The 19,441-nt window shown below is 33.8% G+C and overlaps 1 protein-coding gene and 1 pseudogene across 2 annotated transcripts in view; both read left to right on the forward strand.

Moving 5' to 3' along the window:
• The window catches only part of LOC117160531 (large ribosomal subunit protein mL62-like), a 28,752-nt gene extending 13,371 nt beyond the window's left edge, over positions 1 to 15,381 (forward strand). Inside the window, exons 2-3 of the mRNA XM_076621237.1 lie at positions 14,942 to 15,129; positions 15,244 to 15,381. Of these exons, the coding sequence (XP_076477352.1) occupies positions 14,942 to 15,129; positions 15,244 to 15,381 (326 nt within the window). The remainder of the gene's footprint in view (positions 1 to 14,941; positions 15,130 to 15,243) is intronic.
• LOC117160569 (clusterin-associated protein 1-like) lies at positions 14,299 to 18,056 on the forward strand (annotated as a pseudogene). The gene is made up of 7 exons (XR_013058429.1): positions 14,299 to 14,703; positions 14,942 to 15,129; positions 16,064 to 16,260; positions 16,610 to 17,010; positions 17,106 to 17,341; positions 17,416 to 17,596; positions 17,704 to 18,056. The product of XR_013058429.1 is annotated as a clusterin-associated protein 1-like (transcript).
• Positions 18,057 to 19,441: the final 1,385 nt, after the last annotated feature.

Here is a 19,441-nt window from a genome sequence, read left to right on the forward strand (position 1 = left end):
ACCTACAGAGCAGTCACTTCATCTCTATACTTGATCTGTAGACTTATTCTACAGTAACATTCGAGTAACAGTCAAGGTTCATCAGTTAGTCCACATCAACTCGAGTCAAAACACATTTCAAGGAACCTCAAGAGTCAGAAGTCAACAAGTCGAAAACAGTCGATCGACAAAAGATATGTCATCACAGTAGCCGACACGAAAGGAGCCTCAGGTCGTACTCATTCGTAGTTGTCATTTCACATATACAATCTTGTATTACATTGAAGTTGTTGGATCATTCAAAATATATATTAACCTGTTAATAGCAGCGTTATATTCACTCAACCACCCTTGTTATCCCACAAGAAATAAGGGATCGAACGATTCGTGGCGTCGATTAGTCAAATCGTAACGGGAATTTACGACATGATTAATGCTCGAAATAATAATTCTTCGTAGGAAAATATATGACTTGCTGCATATTAATAATCACTCAAGTAATTTCATTCTGTATGTATATAACACTCTTGAATATTTTCAATGTAAAGTTAGAAATACGCGAGTGAAAAGAGATATTCGTGAAATAAAAATATCACATATCATTCACACATTCCGTATAATGCCGTGTATATCTTCAATTTCCCTTTAAGTTTGTAGAGCGAAGCAGATTTGCAGCTTCTATTTCTATTTAAGGATGAAGTATATTATAAAATTCAATTAATAAATGATTACTGAACAAAATGCACAGTTTTACATAAATTATATAGTATCTGTTTAACCCAACAAACCCAACTGTTCTAGTAATGTATAAAAGTAAATTGATTGTGTGTCATTAACTGGGTTACACGAAGTTTCACTCAAAAATTGTCAAGTAAAAATTTATGCGAAACGTCATTTTCATAAATATTGCAATGTCTGAATAAAGAAACGAATGAATAAATGAAAGTTTTGCCTCTGACAGTTTAATAGAAAATATAGATATGTGCACTAATGATGTATCTTGAGATGAAAAATATTTGTTGAAACCTTAGGCAATGAATGAACTAAAAATATTGAGAGACGCTTTAGTAGATTTGAAAATAGAACAGCTGTTACGACCGATCGCGGAGAGACGCGGTCGCGAGGAAAACGCGTCAGCGAGAGGCGTAAATTCTCGCTACGATTCGGTGAATCGACGCCGCGAAGTAGTCGTTCCCCTGTTTCGGTTAAGATAACAGAGGTGGTTGAATGAATATGACACAGTATAGTAAGTTATATTTCACCGTTTATTCCACAACTTATAACGAGGATAGTTACACTGGTGCGTATGTACGAGATGAGTGAGTGACTGATCTGCGGGTGTGTATACCCGCTCGAAGGATGTTGACCGTTCGAAGGATGTGAAATCAGTGCCTTTTGGAGACGATGCTGTCTCGGTGGAAGGCTAAGGATCGGTCCCTCCAGCGCACGGGACCATCGGATTTGTTGGAGCCGATGTTATTTAGGAGAGTGAGGGAATAGGCTTCGTTTTTAATTGGTTAAACGAAGGGTCTTAACTGCCCTCGAGAGAAAGTGATTAATGGGGGGAAAGTTGCCGCGTGCGTGACAAAAAAAACAACTTTCCCTTGTCCTGCCGTGGTAGACAATAGTGTTTAGCAACTCCTCGGGACCAGATGTTTGTTTTGTTTAAAGGACCTTTTCTAGTAAATCTATGATTTATGGACGGTGCTTAAGGATAATGAGGGTACGCCGTGCGGACGAGCGGACCTCTGGTGTCCTTCTGGCCCGCGGTGTGTGACCTGGGCCAGGCAGAGAGTCGCGCGGCGTAACATCCTCCCCCCGTTGAGAGGGTACCGATCAAAATTTCATTAAAGGTGGAGTTAATTGGAGCAGCCGCCCGACTCCTTGTTGATTGCTGATTGTCCTTATTCTGCGTGATCGGGTTGGCTCGTTGGTAGGACGCGCTGCGTGGCACGTCGTTCCAAGATGCTCGTTGCCGTATGACTTGTGGTAGTCTGGATGAGGCCGTTGTCGCCAGGGTGACTTCGAAGATACGGTCGAAGGCCCGTTGCCTGGATGGCACGTTGTCCCCTTTGTAGTCTGGATCGCCGTCTTCCTCGCCGATGCCGAGCGATTTCCAGGTGAAATTCACGACCCAAGAAGTGTCGTGAATCTTGCTTCTGGAAGTGTCGTTAAACACCTCGGCCCAGGAAGTATCGTCGAAGGGAACGTCGGTGATGCTTGGTGAAGATTCATCAAGCGCGGTGCGGCGGTTTGAGGTTGATTGGGAGGCTGGACTCCCCCCGATGACCCGCTCGAATCGCATTCTCTTAGTGATGATTCTTGATAGAGGAGAAGCGTTGGGCGTCGTGATTTGGACTTGTTTTGCCATTGGAGAGTGTGGTAGCGTCGTTGCAGCCAAGGGTGACTTCAGGGAGAAGTCCGTGACACGCGACTTGTTCGGTGTGGCGCTCTGTGAACTCAGCAGCGAATCGTTGAGATCAGATAGAATGTTCTGTAAATTACCGATACCATTTGAGTGATTAGTCATGGTAGTAATAATGAGGCAATGATTCTGAGTAGGGCCAATTGCAGGCGTAGCACATCTCTGAGGTGGCGAAGTAGGAGTCTTCGCGTTACGTCTCGAAGTGTGACTGTCCGATGCAATGTTTCTAATCTCGGGTTGTGCAGATGACGTGATGTAAGAGAGATGATTGGACGTCGATACGTTGTGTTGGACGTCCATCGTAGAAGTATTGCCCGAAGAAACACTGCCCCTGGATGGTTTGAGCACAGTGGATTTCGAAGCCTTTACAGTACGTTTCGACTCGACGTTGACCTTGTAACTATCCTGGATGGGATTCAACCCGTTACTATCTAGGTTGTGGGCTGCGGTTAAAGAGTCATGAACGTTCGATGCTAATGTGGTTGTCGTCGGGCCGCGTTTAGGTGACACGTTGCGAGTGTGATGCGATGAGCTTCGCGTGTCTTGCGATGGGATCGGTGGTCTCTGGAACCTGCTAGGAGCTTTGTTGCTGCATTCCGGAGGTTTTGGATTCGCTACTCTCTTGGAGGCATCCGTTGAGGAAGAATTAAGTTCGATGAGAGCGCTCAATCGTACTACCAGATCCACATAGACATCGAGTAAGTCCACAGGTGCGAAGTCGTCGAGCTCAAGTAATTGGTCGTTGACAATGTTAAACCGTTTCCAAATGTCGTCCACTTGTTTTCGATAAGTTCTTAAAGTGGCCTTGTAGTGCTGACCAGACTGTTCGTATTCGTCGAGTGATTTCGATACGGCCTGGAATTGGTCGCTTAGATTGCTTCGCTCCCGATGCAAGGAGGTGATTTTCTCTGCGTTTCCGGTTGTCATTGTTTGTTAGATAAGTGGAATGGTTATAACTTACTTCTGTTGAAGATTGTCCAGTTGCGGCAGGAGGTTGCGTGGTTGCGTTTTAACCACCGAATTTTACCTCTTCAAGGGTGACGATCCTTGACGTTACTGACCTCGCTGGGGGGTAACGCTTCCGCTGCTGGTTATGTTGGATTCACGTGGCACTGTATGATAGTGGGTGTCACTGGTGTGCGCTTTTCACTTGACGCGTGATGCGGCTTTGAGGGTCGAATGATTCGACCGGTTACGTGTCCACACTTTTCACTTGTCACTGAATCCGGCTCGAAAGATCGAATGTTTCGACCGGATGGGTGACAAAACTATCCACTGCCACTGATAATCCGGCTCGAAGGACCAAATGTTACGACCGATCGCGGAGAGACGCGGTCGCGAGGAAAACGCGTCAGCGAGAGGCGTAAATTCTCGCTACGATTCGGTGAATCGACGCCGCGAAGTAGTCGTTCCCCTGTTTCGGTTAAGATAACAGAGGTGGTTGAATGAATATGACACAGTATAGTAAGTTATATTTCACCGTTTATTCCACAACTTATAACGAGGATAGTTACACTGGTGCGTATGTACGAGATGAGTGAGTGACTGATCTGCGGGTGTGTATACCCGCTCGAAGGATGTTGACCGTTCGAAGGATGTGAAATCAGTGCCTTTTGGAGACGATGCTGTCTCGGTGGAAGGCTAAGGATCGGTCCCTCCAGCGCACGGGACCATCGGATTTGTTGGAGCCGATGTTATTTAGGAGAGTGAGGGAATAGGCTTCGTTTTTAATTGGTTAAACGAAGGGTCTTAACTGCCCTCGAGAGAAAGTGATTAATGGGGGGAAAGTTGCCGCGTGCGTGACAAAAAAAACAACTTTCCCTTGTCCTGCCGTGGTAGACAATAGTGTTTAGCAACTCCTCGGGACCAGATGTTTGTTTTGTTTAAAGGACCTTTTCTAGTAAATCTATGATTTATGGACGGTGCTTAAGGATAATGAGGGTACGCCGTGCGGACGAGCGGACCTCTGGTGTCCTTCTGGCCCGCGGTGTGTGACCTGGGCCAGGCAGAGAGTCGCGCGGCGTAACAACAGCTATTCTTTAGGAATATGTGATAAGCATCATTGGAAATACCAAAGGAAAACTTCGAAAATAGAAACACCGAGATATATTGCGAAAATGTTTAAAATAGTGTTGGCAGTAACAACATCACAATGAAATGTAGAAATGTAGAATGTCAGAAAGACACATTTCTAAAACTTACTCAACCAAAAAAAAAAACCAATATTTTATACATAAATTATATAACTAGTGAATAAAGAAATATTAAAAGGAAAATAAAAAATTTATTAATTTTGGAATATGAAAATTCTGTTAGACGGTCAGCTGTTCAAGAGTTAATTCAAGTACCCATTGTTTCGTTTCTATAAAAATTGAAATATCTATTCCGACTTCTTTTATGCTTGCATAGAGAGCGGCATTATCCGTCAAACATTGCAGTGCTATATCGTTCACGTATACTTAGCGTCAAACTCAGCCGTACAAAGAAACAGTCCCGCAACAAATTCAACCGTACCTAAGAAGTTAAGAATTATAGGGTTGTATCATTGAATGATAGGAAAGAAATGTTAAATAGGTTATACTATAGTCACTTAGGCATAGAAAAAAGTTAAAATAAAGAGCGAGAAATACTTTTTTGACTAGGTACAAATAAGCAGAACAAATGATTTAAAATTGCGAAACTTGCTTACGTTTTCAAAAAAGTAACATACAAGACCCATTAATATCTCGTGAGGTATCAGAAACACCATCAAAATAGGTAGATTTATTAGAACTTAAGAACAAGAACTATCTCCTGATTATAGATTATTATTCGAAATATGTAGAAATATGCCTTCTATCAAACGTTAGTGAAGATACAATAAATGTATTAAAGTCTAGTTTTGCAAGATGCGATATATGAAAGATTGTATAGTCCGATGGGGGAACGCGATATACAAGTAGAAAATTTTGGAAAAAAACTGGGATTTTAAGAATATCACCTGCAACATATCTACAAAGTAACGGAATAGTCGAAGGACATATTCAGACTGTTAAACGCATATTGAAGAAAGCGAAATTTGATAATAAAGATCCATATTGAGTCCTATTTATTAGAATATAGATATTTACTAACGTTCAATATGAATTATGAAAATACGAAAGACAATGACTATGAAACAGAGACAAATTGTGGGGCAGACAAATCACACAAAAAAAGCATTTTGGCAGGAAAACAAAGATTCTTTCGGATTTCTCAGTTGATGATAAGGTTAAAATACAAAATGATAAAAATAAAGTGTTTGATAAATCGGGAATATCCTGTAACATTTTAACAAAATCGGAAAGGTTTGTTAATCGACACAAGAAACATATCATACGCGATTCGAATAATAGTAAATTCAAGATTGTTAAACAGGAAATAAATGAAAACGCATTATCTATTAGTAATGATAGTGTAAGAAGCGAACTAAATACAGTATTAAACAGAGAATAGGCAGCGAGAAGAAAATGCGATAGACCTTAAGAATAATCAAACAGATGTAAAAATAAATGATGAAAAGCTCAAAAAAGCAATACACTTAGTTATTTAAAAAGTTACGTTTTAAAATACAAATTTTATGTTATGTTATTTTAAGATGCTAAGATTAAGATTCCTTATTTTGTTCAAAAAGTATATGAGTATGTGTACGTGATAGAGCCTGCATGGCGCTGACCAAGAGACTGAGCATCTATATTGTAAGACGTGTTCTAGGATAAAGCTTTTATATCGTATTATAGTAATATCATAATTTTATTACAAGACATAATAGACGTCGATAATGCAACGAACATGTCGTATAATTGCTTATCTGTCGCTACTGATGTATATATTATTAAATGTTCTTATAATAGTTCAAAATACTCTAAACAACTTTTTTCACAACTCACTAAATTAGTGACAGCTAAACGGAGGTATGTAAAGACGACAAAGGGATGCTTGAGAGAGAAGGACGATTAATCGTCAGTTGTTAATTGAGAATCTAGTTGCGAGGAGTTAGTTAGTTGCGGGTCGAGAGTTGAGTCGAGAGAGAGTTGCGAGCGAATTGCGAGTTGGTTAATTATTAGTTGCCGAGTTGTTACGAATCGTTAATTATTAGTTGTGAATTGCGAATTATCAATCTAGTTATCTTAGTTATATCATATTACTACATTAAATTCGTATTAAATAACTATTGTTTCCTATTTAACCCACTTTAAATAAATCCATCTATCAATAAATTTATCATATAAGATAGAAATTACTGGAAATCCTAATTTGTAGTAATTCTGATAATGATTCTATATTATTTGAATACAACTTTATCGAAGCCAAATCAACGCTGAGAGACAAGAACCCAGATGCGATTAACTACAACGACTTTAATTAATTGTCTACGACAATTACGTTACAAAACTACATGATATTAATACCAATGTACCAATTCTTAACTTGCATATCGGATAAAAATTCTCTCGAAGCGTATGAAAGTTAACTCAAATTCGACTCTCTCCTAACTTTCTCGGTAAGTTGCACGTAGCGACAGTACTCTTTCATTAAAATAATTTTGTCGGTTGTCTTAATGCCTCTAGAAAGACCAAAGATCATCTTTTATCGCGCTCATCGCTTATATCGTAAGGAAGGTATGCTTACACCATAAATGCGGTTACATCCAACGGGCTAAAAATCGCGTTACATACGTTTTAATTGTGTTATATATTATGATTTTATCTGTATAATCATTACAGTGGTATTGCATTAGGTTAAAAAATTCTTTAAAGTGACTACATTGTAAAATTTGAGAAGTTGAAAGAAATATTTGATGAACGAAGCTATGAAACGTGCTGTTCTTCCATTGGTCCTCGGATAATGTCAAGTCAAAATATAATTGCGACAGTCTATTGTTGATATTACTTGGAAAACTGTATGGTTAGTATTCTTGAATATTATTACTTTGACTAGAAATATTAATAATGGCCATTGTTTCTTTTTCTTCTTTTTGTACTACGATATTGAAATGCTTTCTCAAATTTGTTTACAAATTCCATCGATTATTCCTAACATAAAAATGTAACGTATTTGACGATATGTTACAAAAAATGTATATAGATAATTCTTTCCGCGTTTTGTTAAAACGACACTTTAAGCTGTGGTTTTTATCGAAAATTTCACGCATAGTTGCAAAATTTATAAGAGTTTCTAAAGGCATTTTTCACTTTACAGACTATAGATGAATAAACGTAAGAAAAGCTGTCTTTGACCATTGACTGAATGTCGTGTATGTGGTGAAAGAAGAATTAGAGCATATACATATGTATGGGACCGTATGCGGCTTCCGACTATAGGGTCTCAAACAATGAAAGGAAAGGAACTGTTGATTTACTGTAAAACATTTACCATCAGAGTAATTGTAACGTAAGGAATTAATCGAACGAACTCAATTATAAAATAATGCAAATTTAGAAAAAGTTGTGAATTTCTGCACAACTGCAAAGATACCTAATACTCAAAATATGAATGAACAATACAGAATAAACCATATATGAATAATCGACTAATTATCTAAATAGTCAACATTTGAAGAAGAAAGAACCTAAAAGATAAAATATTTACAAAAATTCCTCATCAAATCTGAAACAATCAACTCCAAAATGTATCAAATACGCGAAAGCAAGCTCGCAAGCCATATAGGTTCGCGTGGCACGAAGATATTTTACTTGACAACCATATCGTGAATTACACAGTCACCTATAAGATAGAATCTAACCGCCACGCGACTAACACGAGATAAATCGCGTATTCGTGCGCTTGTACGTGAATGCGCGTTCCACCAGGCTGCGGTCACGCGCCAAATTGTGCAATCCTTCTTTCCATTTTTTCTCCTTCTCGTCCACTCCTTCTCTATTTGTTCGTTCTATTGGATGCTCCTTGTTAGACGAAATGACGACAAGTGGAAAACATTAAATCCCATACGTGGTAATACATATGATACATATACACTACTAGACAAAAATATCCAGAAACTTGCTTATTCTTTAATTCAAGGTATATTTAAGATATATTTAAGATTCTAAAATTACAGATAAATTAAATTATGATCGTTAATCTTTATAATCACCTTAATTACGTATGTAATAATAGATTTATAAGATTATACAATACAAGATTATACAATAGAACATACAAGAACATTATAGCACGATGATATTAATCTTTAAAATGCGATATGTAGTATCGTAGTAAAGCCGGTGTTTGTAAATTGTCAAACCTCGTAGAATCATCAATCGTTACTTAGTGAACTCTTTATCTTTAGATTTCTGGATTTTTGATTCATAAGTCAGATAAAGAAGGGCCTCCTAAACTGATAGAAAGACTTCTAATGTTGATGCAATTAGTACCATTTAAATAACAAATATGTGTAGTAGAATATATATTAAATAGTAACATATATTATTGCTATATGCCCTTTAATAACCAACCTAAATTCATATTTTACCAATTCCATAAAAAGATAGTAAATACTGCTTTTAATTAATTCATCATTCATCTGTACGCTTTGATCAAATTTAAATATCTACTGTTACTCTTACGCTGACTAACACTTACGCGAAAAATCGCATCATAAATATATAAACGCACGTCGTCCGCGTAATGTTACGATAATTACAATTTTGTGTCAATGCTATCAGCAGTATCGACTCATAGTCACGAGTAAACTTTCATCATACATTGTTTCAAGAGTTGGTTCGATTGAATCATCATGACCACTGTTAACCTGTGAAATTTTGCCACGTTCCGACTGTGCGTATAAATGGACTCGTGATTCGGAAGGCGAACAACTTAAAGATTTAAACGACTGCTACAAAATTTGAATATTATTGAGAATGTTGTGTGACAGCAGCTACTCGTATCGTTATCTGATAGTATTGTGAGCTTATAAGTGCTTGTTGAATTTTATACGCGTTGAATGAGTAAAGTGGTTTTTATAGGAATTTTCTTGGAATATACATATTTAATATTTAATACGTTGCAGGAATTGTAGTTTTGGAAACATTACTTTCGAGGTTTTTTTTTAAGATTACTAACTAGTCTTAAAACTATAATCTTATGAATAAAAATTGCAAGAAAGATTTTACCTTAAAAAAGAAGTTTGTTATTATAACTATTTCAGAACCTAGGAAAAGAATAATGCCTAATTAGGATGTTTAAAAAAAATGAATAATGGTGAACACTTAATAATTGAAATTACTTTCATTTTCCAGAAGCAAAAGTGTTTCTTAACAAAATCACAGAGGTCTTAATTCACATATTAATTGTACTACCTTTGTTATCACAATTCACATTACGTTTGGTACTGTTACATTTAATATTACTTCATCTTCCGAGTATTAGCGCGACATTCTGAAGCCAGCTGCAATACTGGCGAAACGTCGGAAGCCTTCTTCCTCTGGACACGGCTCTTCCCAGGAAGCTTCAAACTGTCTTAGATGAAGTACTATTAAATATAACAGTGCCAAGTGATAATATAGACCGTAAAAGCATCCAGACCCTCATTTGTTACTGTTTATTGTTTCATTATTTCAAAAATGAAGCTTCGAACGAAACAGCATTAAATGAATAATCTTTACTGAAACCTTTTCAATTCTTACACTTTTACGATTTCTTCGTGTAAAGTCACTCGTTTTTACTTATACGTGTCGCTATTGGAATCTCATTCCTCATCTTTATATTTCTTGGGAAACACTGTCCCATCTTGATTGAATATTTTTATAATGAATATTATTAATAGAATGAAAAAGATATTTATATGTATTTATACAAAACGAATAGAATTTAATTTCTAATAAATCTAATTTCTCAAAAAATATTATTTTAGACAGTCTTCTTTACGCATCTGACCTAACGTATAGATTCTTAATCTAATATAATACATAATGTAGTATTTTCTCTACCTGTATATACATGTATATATATACACATAAAAATATCTTTCCAATAAAACGTACAACACTTCTATCATAGCAAGGTTTCTTAACCTCTGTAATATATATGTATATACTATATTCAATTACATCACCGCTTAAAAATACCGAACATATACCTATTTTTGTTAACATATATCTTAATTGTACAATTACAGATAAATCTAATTTCAATGAGTTTATTTCTTGTAGTTATAGCTGCGTATGTATAACATACTATGAATATTATGATATGATTAAACAAACTTTTAAAAACTAATATGCAGTATTACAGCTAGTGTTCATAATTGTTAAAACTTGCAGAACAATTTTGTTACTTGATAAGTTCTTCAGATCTTTTAATTTCTGAATTATAAGTCAGATTCCTTTAAACAAGATTCTTTTTAACTGATAAAAGGTCTCTGATGACGTAATACAAGCAATGATATTTAAATAGCAAATGTATATATAATACTATCTGTAGTAAATAATAAAATATATTATTATTATTTTAACAAATAATTGAAAACAATGACTCCATAGGGCGATAGTAAATGCTGCCTCTAATGATTAATTCATTACTAATTTTCATGTTTTGAGCGAATTCAAACATTATTAATACAAATCAACCAAATGTGTGAATACTTATGAATGATTTATATGATATTATACCTCGATATTATACATATACAATGGGTGTAAAAAGTATTCGTATATTCTTTGAGATGGAATAACTATTTTAAAATTAGACTAAACGACTTGAATTCTATTGAGAAGATACTTACTATATACTACATACAGATGATGTACAAAAAATTTTGAAAAAATTGTGATTGGTCTTGAGGAAAATAGTAAAGGTCGCTTTCTACAACTTTTCTATTTAAGTCTGTAATGGTAATGTAAATGACACATTTTGAAGATTTATGCCAGTTATATACAAAATGTTTCATAAGATTTGAAATTCACTGAACAATTGCAATTTTCATCATTTTTAACTGTTTGTAGCAAATAGTGACGTCATTCGATTTCGATGAAATGTTCACTGTAGCATTGTATATAGCTGACCATACATCTACAAAATGTGCGTTTCAAAATTTTTATTACAACCTTAGACAAAAAAGTTGTAAAAAGTGACCTTTACTATATTCTTCAGGACCAACGACAATTTTTCCCAAAATTTTGTACATGTCATCTAGTAAACTTCTATCTTATCAAAAAGACTCAAGTTGTTTGATTCAATTTTAAAAAAGTTATTCTGTTTTAAAGAGTGTACGAATACTTTCTACATCCAATTCTACATGAATTTAACTGTATATTATTGAATCAGAATCACGTGTACTTGACGAAACAAGGTACATCCTATTATTGAATCTGTTTCGTAAATTAATTACACACGTAATTCGAAATAGAGGGCTGACGATAGCCGTTTTGGATCATCGATCAGTCCGATCGATTTTACGACTTATGACAAATAAATTTTCGCCGGTGCAATAACCCGCGACACCGTAAAGCAGCGGCCTTGTCACAGTATTTAGCCGGGAAAAACGCACAGTCGAGTTAAGAAGTTCGGCGTCCTTGCGGCAGATCGCTTGTCAGTTATTACCGTCTTTTCCAGAATGCGTTTATGCAATCCTTCAGACCATTGCAAAACAACGATTACGCCAATAGTTTTGTGTACTTTACAACAATACGTAGTTTTACCGAATATCGTTAAAAATATTAAATATCCGACTTATCAGTTTTTTGACTAAGAATAATACTTCCAGACAGAAAAATAGCACATCAGAACTATTATTGGATTTTTAGATAGATATTTAAATACTTAGGAACCTATCTTACAACGGTATTCGAACACTTATGTTAGAGAAACCAACTGTAGAAATTTATGTTTATACGCGTTCACGTATAGAAACAATTTAAAATTTCACTAATACTGTAATGGAATTACAATTGTAAGATTACGATAAGATCACGACTATAAAGATTAGAATTATCTAGTACTATTGAAATTGTAGATGAAAGCTACAAAATATTTAGTGCAAGTACATATTTCGCAGAGATCTCAGAAATATTTAAACAGTCAATTATTCACTCTGTTAATAAGTTTCAATATTCAGTCAAATATATTAATATTATATATTATAATACTATAATATTAAATACTAATTATAGGTGTAAGACTGCTATTCATACCGTATACTAATTTTTCTTAAACATTTTTTTGTGGTAAATGTCTCGTAACTTCTGTACAGTAAGTTCTGTAATTTCTATGATAACTGTTCAAATACTTTCCCGAGTAATACAACACTTAATTGTACAGTGGAATTTCATTACTTATTCTTATATTAGCAAAAGAGGAAGATCGAGTAAAATGGCAACACATTCTCAAAATTAAGACGTTTCTTTTCTAACAAGGCGTTAGTGTTGTTAACTATACATTTTGAAAAAGAATGATACAGCTTGCGAATATAGTTTTGCGATGGGTTAACCTATTCCTTACTATGATATTCTTTTAATTCATTAATAATTTCAAATTGTCTATTCCCTTTATATTTATACCTGAAAAAAACATTTGCCTGAACAATAGGAAAAATAATCTTTAACACTTTGGTAACATTCCCATAAGGCATTAAAAATATTAGAAAATTCTTAAATTATTATATAAATTGTTTGGTCACAATATTTATGAATATTCCTTCTTTTGAAATGCGTTAATACGTCAGCAACCTTGACCAGTTCATTATTCTCCGGTTTGTAATTTTGGTAATAAAACCTAACCGCAAACAAATGTATACTGGTGCTTTCATTGTTTTACGAGATAGTCATTCACACTCACTGTGAAATTTAATACCTAGTAATCATTAGGTGTTACACGCGACCAACATTCCATCAAAGAAAAATTCTATGTATTGTGTGTTATAGTTGTGTATAACATAATTGTATGTATGTTGTACTTACTTGTGTACATCGAAATCAATATTATTAATCGTGTGTAATTAAATTTGGACTATTAACAAGATTCGTATTATTTCCTGGAATTGTAAAATATCAAATGTCATGTACAATTTTTTGATTTTTTGGTAGTATGTGACAATTTCTTGTGTACTTCTTCTTAACTAAATGAATCTAGCCCTCATGATAATTTCTATACCCAATAACCTTTTCTTATAAATTTGTTCTGCATGAATTACGTTAAATTGTTTTATAATAGAGATAAACAAGTATTGTAAAATTATGTTCTATACTTTATTTGTAATTTCGAATCAAAATTTACAGTTTGAATTCTGAACCATTGCACATGCTGTAATTATATTCTACGATGAATCGATAACGTTGAAAATTACAATATAATGATTAGAGGATTCTGAAGCTCTCCAAACACGTGAGACAAAAATGCATTATAAAAATATTGATGCGATTTTGTACTCGTTTTAAAAATTGATGCTAATTTGTATTTATTAATTAGTATAGTATTGAATGAGTTTTTCAAATTTCGAAATTCGTCGATTTACTCACTATTATTTGTTAGTTTCTATTGGTTTCTATTTCTCTCAATTGATTTCTATTTTATGTAAAATTTTATAATTTTGCCTTCTATATTAATACGTATGCATATACACTTACGATACATATATACATATATACAAGAAATTGTAGTAAGGTTTGTAACATTGTAAATTGTAATAAGTTTTTAGATATTACTAAATCATATTAAATTAGTCATTCCTGATTATCCCAGTGATGCGAGAACATATAAAGCACGATACTGACAACTGAATTGAAATGAATTAACTTTAACTTAAAAAAGTACTGAGACATTGAAAAATTTGCTGGCGTTGCTACATGAATTAAATGTTATAATTTAACAAAAAATACACTTACTTGAAATATCTTACCACATGCTTCACTATAATCGACATAAACAGAACACTAACCACTAATATATCATGCACTTTTTATAATAAGTGAAATCAATATTGCGTTAAATAGGCACAAAACAGCATCTTTCACCGACTGCTTAACATATATTGAAATCGAAATATCGAAATATTACAAAGAATTTTTATGAGAATCGATTTTGGAACTTGTAGCTAGTAGCAATGTTCAGATGACACGTTTGTTATTACCACGGTATAGGTTATGATATGATTTAAAAATTTAAAGAAACGACAAAGTGATTACTGTCAGCAGACAGTGGACTTGAATTTTTAAGACAGATATAATACATAATCAATTTTGTATTCTTAGAAGAGACTTTGCTTACAAAAGTGCTTTTCTTCTTGATAAGCTATAGCTTATTGTATCCCACAAGCAATTTAATACGGTTCACACCCAACCTTTGTAAGTTTATTGTAATTTAATAATGCACTAGAATCTACTATTTCGTACATTTTATTTTGTTGATTTCACGTACGAAATCCCCTAATTATTTATTCAAAATCTTGCTTAGAATATTTTTTATACTTATGTATAAAATAAAATTAACATAACTAACTTTAACTAAACAATTTTTTAAAATTATCTTATACGTTATGAAATTAAGAATTATTTATATTATATAATTGCATAACATTCACAGGTTATGATGATTCAAATGCTAAATTTGATGGCTGTATACTAATTAAAGAACTTGATACCACCTATAGTTGTAGCAGCGGTGCTGGAGAACAGCATGTAAATCGCACAAATAGCAAAGTAGATTTAAGATTGCATGCAGAAAATGCTACGTGGCTAGCAGAGGATATTAGAAATAAATTATTGGAACAGGTATGTAATTTTTCACAACTACAAACAAATGTCACAACTATAAGTACTAATTTCACATAAGAAAAGTTTTAAATAATTATATCATTACAATACAAAAATAAATTATCTAAAGAGGGTTACTTAATAATCAAGTCAGAAGTAACAAGATCTCAACAATTAAATTTAGCTGAAGCTCTTAAAAAAACACCATCAGAAATACCTCCTGAAACTTTGGAAATAAAAAGAAAACAGCATCTTAGAGCAGCAAGATAAAGACTTTTTGAAAAACGAAGACGTTCTGAAATCAAACAATTTAGAGGAGCTCTTACTATAGACTTTTAATCTTCTTTATGTTATATGTTGCACATACAACAATACACTTTTCAATAAACGAAATATAATACAAAATATATAATCATAGAAAATATATGTATGCATTATTATAGCAGTAATGATTTCAAATATTAGTGATTTTTAATATTAGATGGTGATTTTCTTAATTTTTATTAATTTGACCTTTATTAATTTTTATGAATTTTCTAAAATCTATTAATCCACTTTAGAAAAAAATAATTCAATTAATTAATAATTGTCATTCTGATGTAAATATTGAATACCATTATGTACCATCATTCATTTGCGAATTATGAGTATTACATTATATAAACTTGAAATTCTTTACAAAAATTGATATATTACGATTTAGTTACTATAATTTCAATTAAATTTCTTAATTTGGTATGTATTTATGGTTACAACAGAAGTAGAAAAAATATATGAATCAAAATTTTGAGTAATATTTTCGAAGGCCTTCTTTTGAGCCTATGATTCAAAGAAAAATAGTGTCTTATATATATGTATATACAATATATGAAATTCGATATTTCCTTGACAATGTGCTCAACGTAAATCAAAATATAACGTGATACGATAATTATATTTATTTTTTTGATAGATTTTATGGAAATGATGCAAGTCCTTGGTTATCCTAGATTAATTTCTGTTGGAAGTTTTCTACTGCCAAATTTTCCACTGGATGCTGAAATTCTTGTTTGGCTGCTCAAAAGATTTGACCCAGATGCGGATATATCTAATGAGCATAATACCGAAGAAGAGCATATTTCATTAATACGTGCAGTTGTTGAATTTATGGTAATAAAACTTACAGTTTGTAATTTTTAATTGTTTTAGTTTTATATTTCATGAATATAAAATGTTTCATCATCGAATTTTACAATTTATATTTTCACCTTCTATGTTTATTTCTTCATTATTATTTAATTTTTAAACATGCATAGAAAAGGTACCTAATTAATTTAGTTTCTAATTTTAATTTTAAGTTCCTTTGGAAGTATCAACTTCTCATTACTAAAATTATAAAAAAATAAAAATAGCAAATTAATATTTGTATTTTTTAATGAATTAATATTGTACTGTTTATACTATGTTGTTTTTATATTTTTATACTGAAATTTATCATTGTCAAATGATTTTAATACAGGCTTTAAAAACAAATGTCAAATTAAATACAAAAAAATTATACCAAGCTGATGGCTATGCTGTAAAAGAATTACTAAGTACCCACATTACTATACGATGCACAAAATAATAGTACTAATAACAGTATAATGTCTGATGGTAATTTTAGTTCAGTTAGTTTTGACATTTCCAATAAAGTAAATGAATTGAAATCAACTAGGCAGTTAGCCAGTCAATTGACTGTTACTGGTACATCACTTTTTGACTTATTAGGTTGTGAAGTTGATCTCAGAGAGATTCATAACTCAAAAGTTGCTAGACAATTTGACATCACAGAAATTGAGATGGCCTTTAAAAGTGTTATAGAAAATGTACATAAAGAAATTGATGACACTAAAAAACAAATGTTAAGAGAATGTTAAGGTATTACTACCTCTTCATTTTATTCTTAGAACAGTAAAATATTCTTTAGTAATTTCTCTAATCTCTAAATATTATAATTTCTTTAATGATTAAAGGACACAGAGCAAAGTTTGGATACAAGAATCGAAAGATGATGTGCAAAGCTTGACAGCAACCAAAAGAGATTACGAACATCAAGAAAGGTACACCCAGTCTTTATGGAAGAATTTGAAAAATTTGAAGTTGAATTAAAAGTTTTATAAGACGACTACATAAAAAATTTCGTTACTTTGCATACCTTAAATATCTGTATGAAGATGCAGCTAAGACAGAGCAAGAAAGATTTGAAAGATGATACATATAGGAATAAGAAAAATTAATGCTTACTATGCAGAAAACATAATATAATGTTTTCCAATTCATAATAGGCAAGAAACAAAACGAAACCAATTAGAAAACATGAAGGCTGAAGATGCTAAGTTTGAAAGCATAATGGAAGGAAATGATTCTATATTACCTATTAATCTTCAAGAGCCTCCGTCTCCTCTCGCTAATACAGAAAAACAAAATACCGGGAAAATAACAATAAGTAGTCAATTGAAATCAGGTAAAAATATAGTGCAGTTTTTTTCTCAACATTTTTAAGAGCATGTTATAATATTTAATTATTTTAACAAAATTAATAACTATTAAAACATGTTTGTAATACAATAGCTGGCCGACCATCAAGAATGCAAATATCACAACATCATATTTACGAAAGTATGTCTGGACGTCAGAGAGGGACTATTCAAGAATCAAATGAAACTGATGGCTCTCTAGATAGTGACAGTGACTTGTTAATCGATCGTGATCTCAATGACGACGATGATAATGATATTCTAGACTCTGTAGGAGAAGCAGAAATTAGGAATTTTGATTTGAAGGTTGAACAGGAAAAACGTGACGTTTGTAAGCTAGATCACACGGATGAGGATATTTAACCATTACAAAAAACAATTACAAAAATTTCAAAATATACCGTCCATGTAATTATCGATATCTATACGCACATTTTTACAATAACTATAAATAGGTGTCAATGAAAGGAAATATATTAATAGTCGTCGCGATCGAATAATTCTGACGGTGGTAAAAAACCCTTAAGATGTATATATGTCGAAGATGAAAGGACACCGGAGCTTTCCTTTGGAATTCTTAAGAAAATCTCCAATACTTTAGTCTTTCTGATTTAACCCGATTATAATTGTCCCAGATTTTGATAATAAGCTTAGGCCCAAACTGACAACTAGTCGTTAAACGTAGCCGCGGTCACGGGATGAACGTTCTTACCTAATAGAGGTATACAGCAATTGTATAGCTCTTCATAAAAAAAGACATAGTTTTAGCGGCATTCGACAGTAAATATTCCAACGGTTTCTGTCTCGTGGCTCGCCACACACAGACCCTATTCTTAGGGCAAGATGTAATACTATGTCGGGCCCACACTAGAACTAGGGCTAGGGGCGTGAAACGAATCTTCGTTTGGATTATACGGGTCGTTATGCAATAGAGAAGACATTGACTAGTGCAAATACGATTATCATAGAACTGGGCAAGTAACCGTGGTAATTAGATACTCGACAAACTAATAACAATGATCCTAGGTTCAATAACGAATCCGCGGTCGACGGGATGATAGATGAACGTGCTCACAAAATCTAAGTCGGACGCGTAATAATCACGGGTCGCAAGGTGTTACCCTTTCCGTTGATGAGATCGCAAGAAGGAATAAATTTCCGTCCCGACGATGCCACAGAGGAAAACTATAATGGGGTGTGTCTAAGGATACGAGATCATAGGATTCGCCGAGGATAGCCTTCGTTCAGAAAGTAAGGGAAATTGGCGTTGCCGCTAATTGCTCAATCTCCATATCGGTGGTTAGAAAAAGATGCTAGCCGCCCTCGAGGGAAAGTTGCTAGTGGGAGACGTCGCTTGTTGAAAAATAAGTCTCCTCTATCTTCTCGTAGTTGGGACAAAGACTGTTTGTTTGAAGGACTTTAGTTAGCTAAATCTTAAGATTTATAACGGGCCCTCAGGCTAGCTGAACATGTACTGCGGAGACGCATCCACATCTGGCAATCATCTTACTCGAATAATAGGGTCAGCGTGTGGCGAGCCACAGGATAGAAACCGTTGAAATGTTTACTGTCGCGTGAAGCCAGAAATATTTCTTTTAAGGAGAGCTATAGAATTACTCCATTACCTTTGTTAGACAAAGCGATCATCACGTGACCGCGGCTACGTTCGGCGACAGACCGTCGCCTCGAGCCAAAGCTCACTATCACCAATCTCGAACAATTACAATCGGATTGAATAACTACAATTGTTTAATTCCAGCTATTGTAGACTCTAGATTACAATGTTGCGGGATTATCCAAAATTCCAGAGGCTCCGGTGTTCTTTCGTCTCC

This window comes from Bombus vancouverensis, chromosome 1 (genome assembly GCF_051014615.1).
Source record: "Bombus vancouverensis nearcticus chromosome 1, iyBomVanc1_principal, whole genome shotgun sequence".
Classification (NCBI taxonomy): Eukaryota; Metazoa; Arthropoda; class Insecta; order Hymenoptera; family Apidae; genus Bombus; species Bombus vancouverensis.